The 14,994-nt window shown below is 44.3% G+C and overlaps 1 protein-coding gene across 1 annotated transcript in view; it reads right to left on the bottom strand.

Moving 5' to 3' along the window:
* Positions 1 to 14,994, bottom strand: part of pcdh15b (protocadherin-related 15b) — a 1,024,406-nt gene that overhangs the window by 221,443 nt on the left and 787,969 nt on the right. The window contains 1 exon segment of the mRNA XM_055647246.1: positions 11,301 to 11,429. Coding sequence (XP_055503221.1) covers positions 11,301 to 11,429 — 129 coding nt within the window.

The following is a 14,994-nucleotide window of genomic DNA, read 5'->3' as shown; positions in this document are numbered from 1 at the left end:
GAAATATCAGACGCCTCCGAGGAGGGTATGGAAGGTCTGACGGGGTAAAATCTGAGCAGGTGATGGAGCCACCTTCCCCTATTGAAGGGTGGGATAAAACAACCTGCTGAACATGATGAGCCAGTACTGCCAGCAGGAACACACTGAGAATGATCTCGAGAAGGATGACTGTGAGTATTGAATATATGTCCACCCATCAACTTCAAGCTAATACTTTTGCTGAAGTGTTGGCAAGGCATTTATACCCCAGGATATTGTGGTGCTCTTAATGTAGCCAGTGTTACAGGTGCACTTGCAGACATGTTGGGAAGGCCGTTAGGAGTCGGGATATTAAAATCCAATATACTCTGAAAGGTCTCATGGCGGGCATAACAACTTTGGCCCGCATGTTAGAAAAGGTGGACATAATTAGTGACCACAAGGATGCTATTGCACTATTTTTGCAATGTGCAGTTTTGAACTAAATATATTAGAAAGAGGGCCATTCAGCCAGCTCTAGACCCTAAGTTCGCTATACTATGTAAGCAAAGGGCTATAGACCCTGTTATTTGGGGGAGACCTGTCCAAACAGGTTAAAGAATTGGGTGAGGAGGCTCGACTTTGGGCCTGATTAGAGCATCCAAAGGATATCTGGGGAAGACATTAACCTTATGTGCATCCTAAGAGAGGTAGTGTTTGTAATTATACTACAAAGAATTGGGCACAGGTACCCAGCAGCAGCGTCCTGTTCAGGGTTTTTGGCCCGGGACGACCACTGTGGAAGATGCAAAAGCCTCTACGTCAGCATCTACCCTAACCTAAACCTTTAGGCCCTCCACAACCGCGAATGAAACCAAGAAAATACTTGGTTACCACCGATAACCATGGAGGTAGGTGAATTTGGGGCTCCAGCATTAATAGGGAGCACGGAAGTTGGAGGGACATTGCAACTTCATGTTGAAACTTGGTGTAATATATCTATGGACAGATATATCCTTAGCAGTTTTAAGGGATATCTGATAGAGTTTCTACACAAACGAAACCCTCCAGTACAACATAAACCGGACAGACAAACATGCTTACTAAAAGGGTAATGGAATAAACCAAACCTGAACAACAGGATTTGTCTCAAACATCTTTATTAGAAATAAGAAAGATGGGGGTTGCCGTATTATTATGGATTATCAACGCTTCACAATGTTGTGCAATATATTCATTTTAAAAATGGATACTTTTAGCAGTACTAAAGAGTTAGTTTGCAGCAGGCTACTTTATGGCAAGTATTAATCTTTACGATCCTTACTATTCAATATCCAACAGGAGAAAAATTTTAAACCAGCTTTGGGACTGCTGCAACACAAAAATCATAGAGTAATGGCATAGGTGGATGATATCCTTATTGTGGGAATAACTTATGAATTGGCAGGTTAGGCAGTGGTTGCCACTAAACAATTGTTTGAACAGCTGGAATTCATTGTCCATCCACTTAAGTCAAAATTGACACCATTAACACATTTAATATGTTAATGACTTTACTAATAGGGAAAGCCACAGAGTTCAATGGGCTCAAAATTATAGAGGCCATTTATTTTGGCCAATGGAGCTAACGATAGAAGCTATACAAGAATTACAATGTTGGGAACACAATGTTAAGTATTGCTCCAACCCAATAGTTATTCACAACCCGTCTGTGCTATTACAAACAGATGCCAGTGCAATTGGTTACGGTACAACTGATACCATCTCGAGCTATGGGGGAGATGGAATATACAAGAAGCTAACCTACTTAACACTAAGGGTATAAGTACTTAGAAATGTTAAGTGCATTTCATGGGCTAAAAATCTTATTGCTCAGGAATGAAACTGCAGTATGTTATATGGTAGATAGATAATACCTCGGTGGTGCCATATATAAGTCATATGGGTGGAAATATATCAACATCTTGTGATGAATTGGCAAATTCAATTTGGCAATGGTGTATCCAAAGGAATATTTGGTTATGGGCTACGTATCTACCAGGGATACTTAATTCAGTGGCAGACGCCAGGTCACGAAAATTTAATGAAAATACGGAGTGGATGTTAGACAGAACGATATTTGCTGAAATCACAGCAAAGTACGCAATGCCGGATATTGATCTTTTTTGCATCCAGGTTAAATCAGCAGTTACCAAGGTATATATCATGGGAACCAGATCCTGGGGCAGAAGCTACAGATGAATTCTCACTGCACTCGGGGAAATGGTTCATTTATGCATTTTCCTCCTTTCTGCCTCATCAATCGGGTACTACGGAAAATTCAACTAGACTCGGCATCTGGGATTCTCATAGTACCTGATTGGCCTACCCAACCATGGTTCTCGGTGCTTCAGGATTTGGTGCTAACACCATATATTACTTTAAGACATAGTCCTCAGTTGCTGGTGCATCCGGTGACTGGGGACAGCCATCCTTGCCATAATTATCTGAATTTATTGGTTTGTAGACTCTGAAAGAACCACTTCGGCATATGGGTCTATCTGATAGAATTGTGGACATGATCACAGCAGCACAGAGAACTTCGACTCAAAAACAGTATTTATGTCATATTAAGAAATGGACTAAATACTGCCTGGATAACAATCTAGACCACAGGGAGATGGATGTTCCAGCTGTGCTAGAATTTCTCACAAGCCTGCACTATGAAGGACTCAGTCACAGCACGGTCAATAGTGCTAGGAGTGCCTTGTCAAGTTATTTATGGGAAGGCACAGAAAGACAGGCTGTGGGCTCACATCCTCTAGTAGTAAAACTGTTACGAGGCATCTTTAACACAAACCCACCAAGGGCTAGATATAGCCAAATCTGGTATGTGAGTGTAGTCCTAACCATGTTACGGAATTGGTCACCGGCTACAGCATTAACGCTGAATAAACTCACTATGAATATGGTAATGCTAATGGCGCTGGTCACAGCGTAAAGGGTCCAGTCATTGCAGAAATTACGATTGGATAACTTCACTGAGGCGACAGGAAGTTTGATTTTCGTGATCCAGGACATTATTAAGCAAAATAGACCAGGATCAGCGGGTCAGGTCATAGAGTTCATAGCCTATCCGCAGGACGAACGCCTCTGTGTAGTGAAACACATTGTGTTATATATTGACAGAACAAGGGCTATCAGAGGCAATGAAAAGGCTTTTTTGATTAGCCATAAGAAGCCGTACCAAAAAGTCTCGACTCAGACCATTTCACGGTGGCTGATATACTGCTTAATTCAGGCAGGAGTGGACACTAATGTATTCAAATCTCACTCCACCAAGGCTACAGCTACATCAGCAGCTAATCGCCTTGAGGTACCGATGGACAAAATCCTCAGAACTGCAGGATTGTCATCAGAGAAAACGTTTCACAGATTACAACAAACCAGTTAGAAAAGAAGAAACGTTTTCGGGCAAAATTTTAAGTTCTATATAATTTATACCTGAAGCTTACAAGGTTTATGAATTGATTTAATAAATATGATTTACCATTTTTGTTTAAAATGTTGGTATGAATGTATTTCTTGAATACCAGTAACAATTTCTCCCAAACTACCAAGGCAGTTGTGAAGCTTGGACTCGTTCCACGGCATGAGGTCACAGAGCTTTGAAATCTTCACGAAGTCACTCACGTGACTCCGAAGTAAAATAGTAAGATTAAACGAGAACTTACCAGTTTGAAGTTTGATCTTTATTTTATGAGGAGGAACGTTGAGGGAATACGTGCCCTCCGCTCCCACCCTCATATGGTCATATCTTAAACTGGTATCTCTTTAATAATCTTACTATCTTAGGTCATTATAGTGTATCTGTGACCTCACACCGCTGCTTTGAAGAATGACACGCATGCGCCGTAGCGGGGTTCTTCACGTATTCCCTCAACGTTCCTCCTCATAAAATAAAGATCAAACTTCAAACTGGTAAGTTCTCGTTTAATCTTACTATTCTACTCCAATTCTTTATGACCTTAACTCTTGAGATCCTATAAATGCGTACAGCATTTTACTTTAATTTTGCACTATTGTTTATTAATGACTTTCCGTGAATCATTAGGCTAAAAGTGTGATGACCATTTTCGTTTACTGTCACGTGTACCGAGCTACAGTGAAAAGCTTCAGTTTTTGGTGCGTGCTATCCAGTCAGCAGAAACAAGATACAAGATACAAGATACATTTAATTGTCATTTGGACCCCTTGAGGTCCAAACGAAATGCCGTTTCTGCAGCCATACATTACAAACAAATAGACCCAAGACACAACAACACAACATAATTTACATAAACATCCATCACATCATTGTGATGGAAGGCCAAATAAACTTATCTCTCCACTGCACTCTCCCCCCCCACGATGTCAGAGTCAAAGTCAAAGCCCCCGGCTGGCGATGGCGATTGTCCCGCGGCCATTAAAGCCACGCCGGGTGATGCGAGGTCGCACACCGGGTCTTGGTGTTAGAGCCCCCGGCGTGCGCTCGCAGAGTCCCGAGGCCATTCCAAGCCTCGCGGGGTGGTGCTGTAAAGGCCCCGCTCCAGGAGCTCTTCAACCCCGCAACTCGGGCGGGGGAAGTCGCCGTTGCGAGAGCCCTGAAAAGCGGTCTCCCTCCAGGGAGCCGCGGGCTCCCGGTGCCACCGTCCACAGACCTGCCGTTGGAGCCTCCGACTCTCCGGTAGCAGCAGCAGCAGCAGCAGCATCAGCGCTCCTCCACCGCTCCACCCGCTCCGGACTCGGCCAGCCCCGCGACGGCGACGGTGAGTCGTAGCACCAGAGTCCCCGGCTTCTTCCTGTTGGAGGCCGCTCCTCGTTGCGGCCCCAACGACAACGGAAACCCGACGAAAAAAGGTCGGGTCTCCAGTGCAGGGAGAGATTTAAAAAGTTTCCCCCCCCTCCCCCCCCACCCCCCCCCCCCCCCCCCACACACACACACCCCAACAAAAAATAACAAAAACTACATTAAAACACAGACAAAAAATAATAAACCGCGGACAGACTGCAGAGGCCGCTGCTGACGAGAGTCGCGCCGCCCACCGAGTCGCGCCGCCCACCGAAAGGCAATACACTCTTGTTTAATGACATGGTTGATAATCAGTTACCTCAAATGGCTTGCTTCATCTGTCATTTAATTCTTTTGACCCCATTCTATGGATTTTTATCCTTGCTTTATCCTTGGAGTACAGAGAAGGTTCGCCAGACTGTTTCCTGGGATGTCTGGGCTTCCATATGAAGAAAGACTGGATAGACTCGGTTTGTACTCGCTAGAATTTAGAAGATTTATCCTTGCTTTTATCCTTGGAGTACAGAGAAGGTTCACCAGACTGATTCCTGGGATGTCAGGACTTTCATATGAAGAAAGACTGGATACTCGGTTTGTACTCGCTAGAATTTAGAAGATTGAGGGGGGGATCTTATAGAAACTTACAAAATTCTTAAGGGGTTGGACAGGCTAGATGCAGGAAGATTGTTCCCGATGTTGAGGAAGTCCAGAACAAGGGGTCCCAGTTTAAGGATAAGGGGGAAATCTTTTAGGACCGAGATGAGGAAAACATTTTTCACACAGAGAGTGATGAATCGCTGGAATTCTCTGCCACAGAAGGTAGTTGAGGCCAGTTCGTTGGCTATATTTAAGAGGGAGTTAGATGTGGCCCTTGTGACTAAAGGGATCAGGGGGTATGGAGAGAAGGCAGGTACAGGATACTGAGTTGGATGATCATATTGAATGGCGGTGCAGGCTCAAAGGGCCGAATGGCCTACTCCTGCACCTATTTTCTATGTTTCTATGCTTAAGGCTAGAGCGTGTGGAGGTAATTCATCCCAATTAATAAGTTATGCCTGGAGTTTACAATCCAGTGGGAACTAATATTGTTAAAATGAAATGTTCACATTCCGGCTTTGTTGGCAACAGCAACAGCAACAGATGAACAAAAATAATTGGTAGCTCTTTGGACAGATCAACGCAAGTCGCTCATTATTGAAGCCTGTGTGGCTCTTTGAACATTACTTCTAATTCTACTTGATGAACTAATACTTCTGACATTATTGACAATAGTTTTGTGGCTTGTTGTTATTAGATAAAAACAAATCTAGACCGTGGTGGAACCGACCCAGTCATAATGATTACAAGCGAGCCATTTACAGTGTATAAATACACGATAAGGGAGGAACTATAGATGCTGGTTTAAACGGAAGATATAGACACCAAAAGCTGGAGTAATGGGCCTGTCCCACTTACGCGACATTTTGAAAATCCAGCGCTGACCAGAAAGACGCTACGACTCTTTGGGCGACTGAGGAAACTACTCACAACCATACAGGCGACATTTCACGTGGTGAAGCCTGTATGGTCATGAGTAGTCGCCCAAAGAGTCGTACCTTGTTCTGGTCGCTGCTGGATTTTCAACAAATGCTTGTTCTGGTCTGCTGGATTTTCAACATGTTGAACATTTTTGGCGACCTGCAACGACCTATGACGGGTGCCGGCAGTCGCTGAAAAAGTCGCGAAAGTGGGACCCGCCCTTAACTCAGTGGGTCAGGCAGCATCTCTGGAGAGAAGAGATTTTCTAAATTAAGTTCTAAGTTTCCCCAGCTGTTTGTGTCCATCTTTAACCTGTTAAACAGAAGAAACCATTGCCCCCACACCTAACTCTCCCAACCTAGCACCATCTCCATTTTAATACAGCTTTTTAAAATTAAGGATTTTGTTGAAGTCAGGTGAAACGCTATTCATCATTGATTTGAGAGGCAGTGGTAAAATCTTTGTATTTTATTATTAAGAGAGTTGAGAAAAATGCCCAACACCTACAGAGGCTTATTGGAGTGTGATGTGCTTTGCCACAGAGAGTGGTGGCAGGGATAATTATTTTGAAAAAAATTCAGATTAAAAATTAATAAATATTTGAAGGTCCAGATTTATCGGGAAGGAACATGCAGTACTCCAGTCTCACCATGAAGGATCAAATGACGTCTTTGCTGCAAACTCGTTTAGCTACTGGTTTTTGGGTCTTAAAGCCCTGTCCCATGGTACGGATTCATTCCAAGAGCTATCCCGAGTTTTAAAAAAAGCACGGAGAATGAACGTAGCGGGTACGTCGGAGCTCGGGGACGTCTCTTAGCGCTAACGGCAGGTAAGCACGGGAAGACTCGCTGGCGGCAGGTAGGCACGGGAAGAGTTGTGAAGATTTTTCAACATGCTGAAAAATGTCCACGAGAGCCCCGAGTACCGATGAGTGACCATTACCGTAAATCTCCGAGTTTGAATCAGGGCAAACTCGGGAGAATTCTTGGAATGAACTCGTAATGTGGGACAGGGCTTTTACTATGTACTACAGTAATTGAAGATAGACACAAAATGCTGGAGTAATTCAGTGGGACAGGCAGCATCTTTGGATAGGAATGAGTGATGTTTTAGGTTGAGACCCTACTTTGCGTCTAGCTTCAGTGTAAACCAGCAACTGCAGTTCTTTCCTACTACATTTAGTATTGATGTGAACTCACAGCAACAACCAGGAGCAGCCTAGGGCGGGTAACTTTCTCTTTGGCACTTAGTTTAGTTTAGTTTTAGAGATACGGCCCGGAAACAGGTCGCGCACACTAGGACTATCCAACACACACTGGGAACAATTTTTGCATTTACCAATCCAATTTGACTGCAAACCTGTACGTCTTTGGAGTGTGGGAGGAAACCAAAGATCTCGGAGAAACCCCACATGGTCACGGGGAGAACGTACAAACTCCATACAGACAGCACCCGAAGTCGGGATCGAACCCAGGTCTCCGGCGCGGCGAGCGCTGTAAGGCAGTAACCGCTACCGCTGTGCCACCGTGCCGCCTAAAATAGCAGGAGGTTGATGCAAGATGATGCAACTTCAAAGAACTTTTTTAGAGAACTGTTACTTGTTTGAAGGGCTGTAAGGTTGTTTAGATTATTATATCCATCTCATCCTCCCGTGCAGATTTTATTTCTATTTTATGTTATGAGTTTGCGGAGTGCAGGGTAATTGCCCTTCTTGCGTTTGTTATGCTCATCATCTGAGATTATTCAGAAAAGTACAAAGTGCTGGGGTAATTTGGGAGGTCAGGCAAGTGGGGAAGAGCGGGCAATATTTTTGTTTTTGCACTTTTGTCTTTTGTTTATTTGATATGGAATCAAATTTTTTTTTGTCTAGTTTACAGATACAGCGCGGAAACAGGCCATTTCGGCGAAGTCTGCACCGACCAGTGATCCCTGCATACTAACACTATCCTACAGGCACTTGGGACAATTTTTGAATTTTTACCAAGCCAATTAGCCTACAAACCTGTACATCTTTGGAGTGTGGGAGGAAACCGGAGATCCCAGAGAAAACCTAAGCAGGTCATGGGGAGAACGTACAAACTCCGTACAGACAGCACCCATAGTCAGGATTGAACTTGGGTCTCTGGCGCTGTAAGGCAGCAACTCTACTGCTGCGCCACCATGCTGGCCCTGATTTTTTTGTCATTAAAAATATAATAAAAAGCAACTGCAGATGCTGGTTGATACCAAAGATAGGCACAAAAATGCTGGAGTAAATTGGTGAGTCAGGTGCAAATGTATTTGGCATTATTTCCAGCTTAATGCCAAATTTCCCATTGCATGGTGGCCAGAACTGAATGATACTCCTAGTGAAGCCTCACCTACTGTTCAATCATCTCAAAAGCCAAATGGTTAAAAATCTGCCGAAAGATTTTCACCAACAGAGTGCAACAGCAAGTGCTCAGTCCGCGTGGACCTACCTGATCTCCCGGTTGCTAAACTGTTTAATTCCCTTTCACATTCCCACAAAGACCTTCCTGTCCTAGGCCTCCTCCATTGTGAGTGTGAGGCTCAATGCAAACTGAAGGAACAGCATCTCATATTTTGCTTGGGCAGCTTATAGCCCAGTGGTATGAATATTGATTTCTCTAACTTCAGGTAAGCCTGGCATTCCTTCTCTCTTCATCCCTCCCCCACCCAAGTCGCACCAGCTTTTTGTTCTCACCTAGCAAACAGCTAACAACTGCCTGTTTCCTTTATCATTGCCACTTTTTTGCCTATCTTTCATCCATTTGTTCTATATCTCTCTACATCATCGTCTGTATCTCTCGTTTCCCTTTTCCCGTGAAAGAGAAAGAGAGATAGAGAGAGGGGGAGAGAGGGTGAGAGGGGGAGAGAGAGCGAGAGCGAAAGGGGGGAGAGAGAAAGAGAACTAGAGAGAGAGTGAGAGTGACAGTGAGAGAGAGGGAAAGAGGAAGGGAGAGGAAGGCACAGAGGCAGAGAGAGAGTAAGAGTGAAATAGAAAGAGTGAGAGAGACAGAGACAGAGAGACAAGGCAATAAAATATAAATGAATAGGATGCACGGTATGTAAATGTTAAATCTGCTCAAGTCATCAATTATGTCGATCGCTCAACATAGCTGAACATAAAATAAGACCTTACATAAAAGTAATTAAATAGAATCAGCCTACACAAAACTCAATCTACCATATAAGATTTAGAAAGGAAAAATGGCAATAAAAACTAATCAAGAAATAAAATAACATTAACTGCAAGCTTTGAGAACGCCGATATAAACAGGAAGACTATTCACAACAACGATTAGAAAATGAAATATATTGCAAGAATTATAATCAAATTAAGGTCAGCTAGTATTTAATTATAGTGGTGGGCGAAATTAATTTCATTAATTTAAAAAATCTGCATCCAGATTAATCTATTTGATATTATGGTATTCTTTAATTTTAAATCAATGTTCTGTTCATTTTGTGTCACTTTTCCATAGAAAATCTTCACAGCTCAAAGGGTAATCTGGCAAAAAAAAAACACAAGATGTGTAGGAAGGAACTGCAGGTGCTGGTTCAAAGCGAAGGTGGACACAAAAAAGCTGGAGTTACTCAGCGGGTCAGGCAGCATCTCTGGAGAAAAGGAATAGGTGACGTTTCGGGTCGAGACCTTTCCTCAGACTGAATCTGAAGAAGGGTCTCGACCCAATATCACACCTCATCATTTTCTCCAGAGACGCTGTCTAGCCCCGCTGAGTTGATAACTCAAATTTGTGGGGATGCAATGGAAGTGGAGGCCTTCACAACAAGCCAACACACAAACATTCTTAAGGGTACACAAACAAGCTGGAGAAACTCAGCGGGTGCAGCAGCATCTATGGAGCGAAGGAAATAGGCAACGTTTCGGGCCAAAATCCTTCTTCAGACATTCTTAAGGGGTTGGACAGGCTAGATGCGGGAAAAATGCTCCCCACGTTGGGGGAGTCCAGAACCAGGGGGTCACAGTTTAAGAATAAGGAGAAGGCCATTTCGGACTGAGATGAGGAAAAACATTTTCACCCGGAGAGTTGTGAATCTGTGGAATTCTCTGCCACAGAAGGCAGTGGAGGCCAATTCACTGGATGTTTTTTTCAAGAGAGAGTTAGATATAGCTCTTCGGGCTAATGGAATCAAGGGATATGAGGAGAAAGCAGGAACAGGGTACTGATTTTGCATGATCAGCCATGATCACAGTGAATGGCGGTACTGGCTTGAAGGGCCGAGTGGCCTACTCCTGCACCTATTTTCTATGTTTCTCTGTTTCCAAGCTCTTCAAAACAATTAAGAAAACGTTGGCACTTTTCTAAGCCTGATTTAAGTTGCTGTCAAATCTTGATTCGGAAACATTTACAACATTCAAAAAGCCACAAAGCGTAGCACTTTAAAACTATTTAAATATTTAACACTTTAACTCAGAGAAATATAAATGAACTCATACTAATCTGTCTCCTTGACAGCCATTGCTCTCTATGTAAATGATAAGATTTCCAATGGGTATAACTAGTTATGCTGAGGGAGTGGCAAGTGGAGTATTGTGTCAGTTTCGGTCACCCGTCTACAGGATGAATGTCAATAAGTTGGAGAGAGTGCGGGCATTCAGGGACAGTCTCTTCCCAGCTGTTATCAGGCAACTGAATCATCCCACCACAACCAGAGAGCAGTGCTGAACTACTGTCTACCTCATTGGTGACCCTCGGACCATCTTTGATCGGGCTTGCCTGGGGTGATGGTTGAGGCAGATACCATCGTGGTGTTGAAGGGACCTTTGGATAGGCCAGGGGAATGGAGGGATATGGATCACGTTCAGGCTGATAGATCTGGTCATGGCATCATGAACGGTATTGTGAGCTGAAGAGCTCGCCCTTGTGCTTCATGGTTCTGTTAACACGTCAAATATATTTTGTTTGCTATTTCTACACGAGATAAGAGGAGCCGATTAGTCTAAATTCCAAGCGGCTGATTGCAAACAAGAGGGTTCAAGCCGCCTCACCTTGACTTGCCCGACGTAGATGTTTGCTTCCTCCTCCAGCACAGTGAAGTTCTTGAGAAAGACGACGTCGAATTTGGGGTCGTTGTCATTCACATCGGTCACCATTATGTTGACGGTAGTAGTGGAAGTCTGTGGAAAAGGTAAACAGGAGTCACTCTCCGTGGAGGGGGACTACACGGAGGGGAAGAACAATGGCGGACGCGGTGTGGGGGGGGACCACCGCGAAGGGAGGTGGGGGGGTGAACAATGGATACATGGGGGGGGGAGGGAGAACAAAGGACAATGGGGACCCGGTGTGGAGGGGGAGGGCTGGGGAAGAACAAAGGTGGCCAACTAGGAAAAGGGGAGATACAGCGAGACCTGGGTGGCATGGTACAGCAGTCATTGAAAGTAGGCATGCAGGTGCAGCAGGCAGTGAAGAAAGCGAATGGTATGTTAGCTTTCATAGCAAAAGGATTTGAGTATAGGAGCAGGGAGGTTCTACTGCAGTTGTACAGGGTCTTGGTGAGACCACACCTGGAGTATTGCGTACAGTTTTGGTCTCCAAATCTGAGGAAGGACATTATTGCCATAGAGGGAGTGCAGAGAAGGTTCACCAGACTGATTCTTGGGATGTCAGGACTGTCTTATGAAGAAAGATTGGATAGACTTGGTTTATACTCTCTAGAATTTAGGAGATTGAGAGGGGATCTTATAGAAACTTACAAAATTCTTTTGGGGTTGGACAGGCTAGATGCAGGAAGATTGCTCCCGATGTTGGGGAAGTCCAGGACAAGGGGTCACAGCTTAAGGATAAGGGGGAAATCCTTTAAAAACCGAGATGAGAAGAACTTTTTTCACACAGAGAGTGGTGAATCTCTGGAACTCTCTGCCACAGAGGGTAGTCGAGGCCAGTTCATTGGCTATATTTAAGAGGGAGTTAGATGTGGCCCTTGTGGCTAAGGGAATCAGAGGGTATGGAGAGAAGGCAGGTACGGGATACTGAGTTTGATGATCAGCCATGATCATATTGAATGGCGGTGCAGGCTCGAAGGGCCGAATGGCCTACTCCTGCACCTAATTTCTATGTTTCTAAAAGGAGGTGCCGGCGTGCTTTGCAACTTTATCAGGGCCGCTGTTTGTATACATTGTGTCACTGTGCCTAGTCACATGTGACAAGAAAGTATCCCTATTCTAATCCAACTTGAAGGCACATGGGGATAAAACGGGAGGACAATTTATCTCGTTCTCCACTTCAGAAACAAACGCGCACAAGCTATTCCTTTTAAACTTTTGGCATTAAAAAGCCGCCGTCGGTAATAAACACAAAGAGTGAAAGTCGTTTGTCACGGCACCCTTTTAAAACCTGCAAATACTTCCCTGCAAAAATCACAGGCAGGAAATAAATTGGGATAATGAATCAAACCAGTGAATCATGACCAGTCCACTGCGTTGTCTGTAAAAAAAAAAAAAATGTTTCGCTCCAAATTTATATACATATTGTTCGCAAAATATTCCTGACACTCTGGTTCGAGTTCATTAACTCCTCCAAACCTGCTCTCCGTATATCAATGGATCACTATCAGCAGCAGAAAAACTGACAGCTTTTTCTGTGCTTTAATTCAGTTCAGCAGCAATTTACGAAACTTTGGAAGCACAAACGCTTTCAATTTATGATTATACTTCTGAGTCACGTGAGTGATTCCGTGAAGAACCCGTTCAGCACGCATGCGTGGCATTATGTCCAGCAGAGCAACTGCGGCACAGCGGGAGTCACTACACCTATTGCGACTGGACACCATGCTCACAGCTCCAGACCAGATCTCTGTCGTTATCCAGGGAGTGATCAAACAGAGCAGACCAGGAACACATAATCCAGTCGTGGAATTCCGGGCTTACCCGCCAGAAACACGGTTATGTGCCATGACCCTATTATCCCACATAGACACAACCAAAATATTCGAGGGAGGTGAAAAGTCTTGTGGGTCAGTCATAAAAAACCTTATGGTCGGGTGACGAGCCATTTCGAGATGGCACAAGCAGGTGCTAAAAGCTGCTGGGATAAAAACTAACATGTACAAAGTTCATTCCACCAGGGCAGCATCCACGTCGACGGCTAAAAGAATGGACGTGCCTATAAACCACATCCTGGCTACAGCAGGATGGTGGGGGGGGGGGAAAGACCGTTCAGAAATTTTATAATAAGCCGTTGGCAAAACCTGTTTTATTTGCAGGAAAGGTTTTACAGACTGCAAATATTTAATTTAAGCCCGGGGAGCAATTTAATTTCTTTGTTGTTATTGTTAAAAAATACCATTGTGTTTTACTACAAACAGATTAATTGGTTGATTACGATAACACACTTCCTCCCTCAAAGACTTCAGCAGTGATGTAGTAATAACTGCTACACGGTTTGAAATCACAGAGCTTTGAAATCTTCACGGAATCACTCATGTGACTCCGAAGTAAAATAGTAAGATTAAAAGAGAACTTACCAGTTTGAAGTTTGATCTGTATTTTATGAGGAGTTACGATGAGGGATTACGTGCCCTCCGCTCCCACCCTCAATAATATGGATCAAATTCATAAACTGATGTCTCCTTATCTTTACTATGTTTACTTCAATAACTGTGTCTATCTGTGATTCCACACCGCTGCTTTGAAGTATGCCGACAATTTACAATTACACCAAGCCAATTAGCCGACAAAACTGCACGTCTTTGGAGTGTGGGAGGAAACCGGTGATCTCGGGAAAAACCCACATGGCCACAGGGAGAACAGACAAACTCCTTGCTTACAAGCAGCCATAGTCAGGATCGAAACCCGGGTCTCTGGCACTGTAAGCGTTGAAAGGCAGCAACTCTACCGCTGTACCACCGTGCTGCCCACGTGTAAATTATTTTATAAACTGCACATGGATATGAAAGGTTTGGAGGGATGTGGGCCCAACACGGGCAGGTGTGACGAGTGTAGATGATGCAACTTTGTTGGCATGGGCAAGTTGGGCCGAAGGGCCTGTTTCCGTGCTCAGCCCGACTCGATGACTCAGCGACAATGATTTGTTCCACTGCAACAATCAACAATGCCTGCCTGTATTTTTGCACAGTCATTGGCCAGGGGAAATTGCAAACACCTTTGGTAGTCGCATTGGTCCAGACCACAAATGAAAGGAGAACCACTGGTACATCAATCACTCGGAAAACTATCTTGAAAATCGCAGACAATGCAGTCCTTGGTCCCCTCTGTGGCGTTTGATGTGAATGCAAGAGACAGCATGATTCAGTAGGGATTTAGTTTAGTTTAGTTTAGAGATAGAGTGAGGAAGCAGGCCCTTCGGCCCACTGCTTCCGTGTCGACCAGCAATCCCCGCACACTATCACTACCCTACACACACTAGGCCATCCAAGTGTCAGAAGGAACTGCAGATGCTGGTTTACACCGAAGATGGACACAAAACGCTAGAGTAACTCAGCGGGTCAGGCAGCATCTTTGGAGGAAAGGAAGAGGTGTCGTTTCGTGTCGAGACTCTCAGTGTGATGAAGGGTCCTGACCCAAAATGTCACCTATTCCTTTTTCTCCAGGGAGGCTGCCTGATCCGCTGAATTACTCCAGCTTTTTGTTTCTGTCATCCAGGCTTCATGCTGCAGATTGTTATCCCAGCAGCATATTGACTTCACAGGAAGGTTGCTTCATGGTAAGCATGGATATCTACTTT

Source organism: Leucoraja erinacea, chromosome 15 (genome assembly GCF_028641065.1).
Source record: "Leucoraja erinacea ecotype New England chromosome 15, Leri_hhj_1, whole genome shotgun sequence".
Lineage (NCBI taxonomy): Eukaryota > Metazoa > Chordata > Chondrichthyes > Rajiformes > Rajidae > Leucoraja > Leucoraja erinaceus.
The sequence above is the reverse complement of the archived record's forward strand: the minus strand, read 5'-3'. Positions and strand labels throughout refer to the sequence as shown.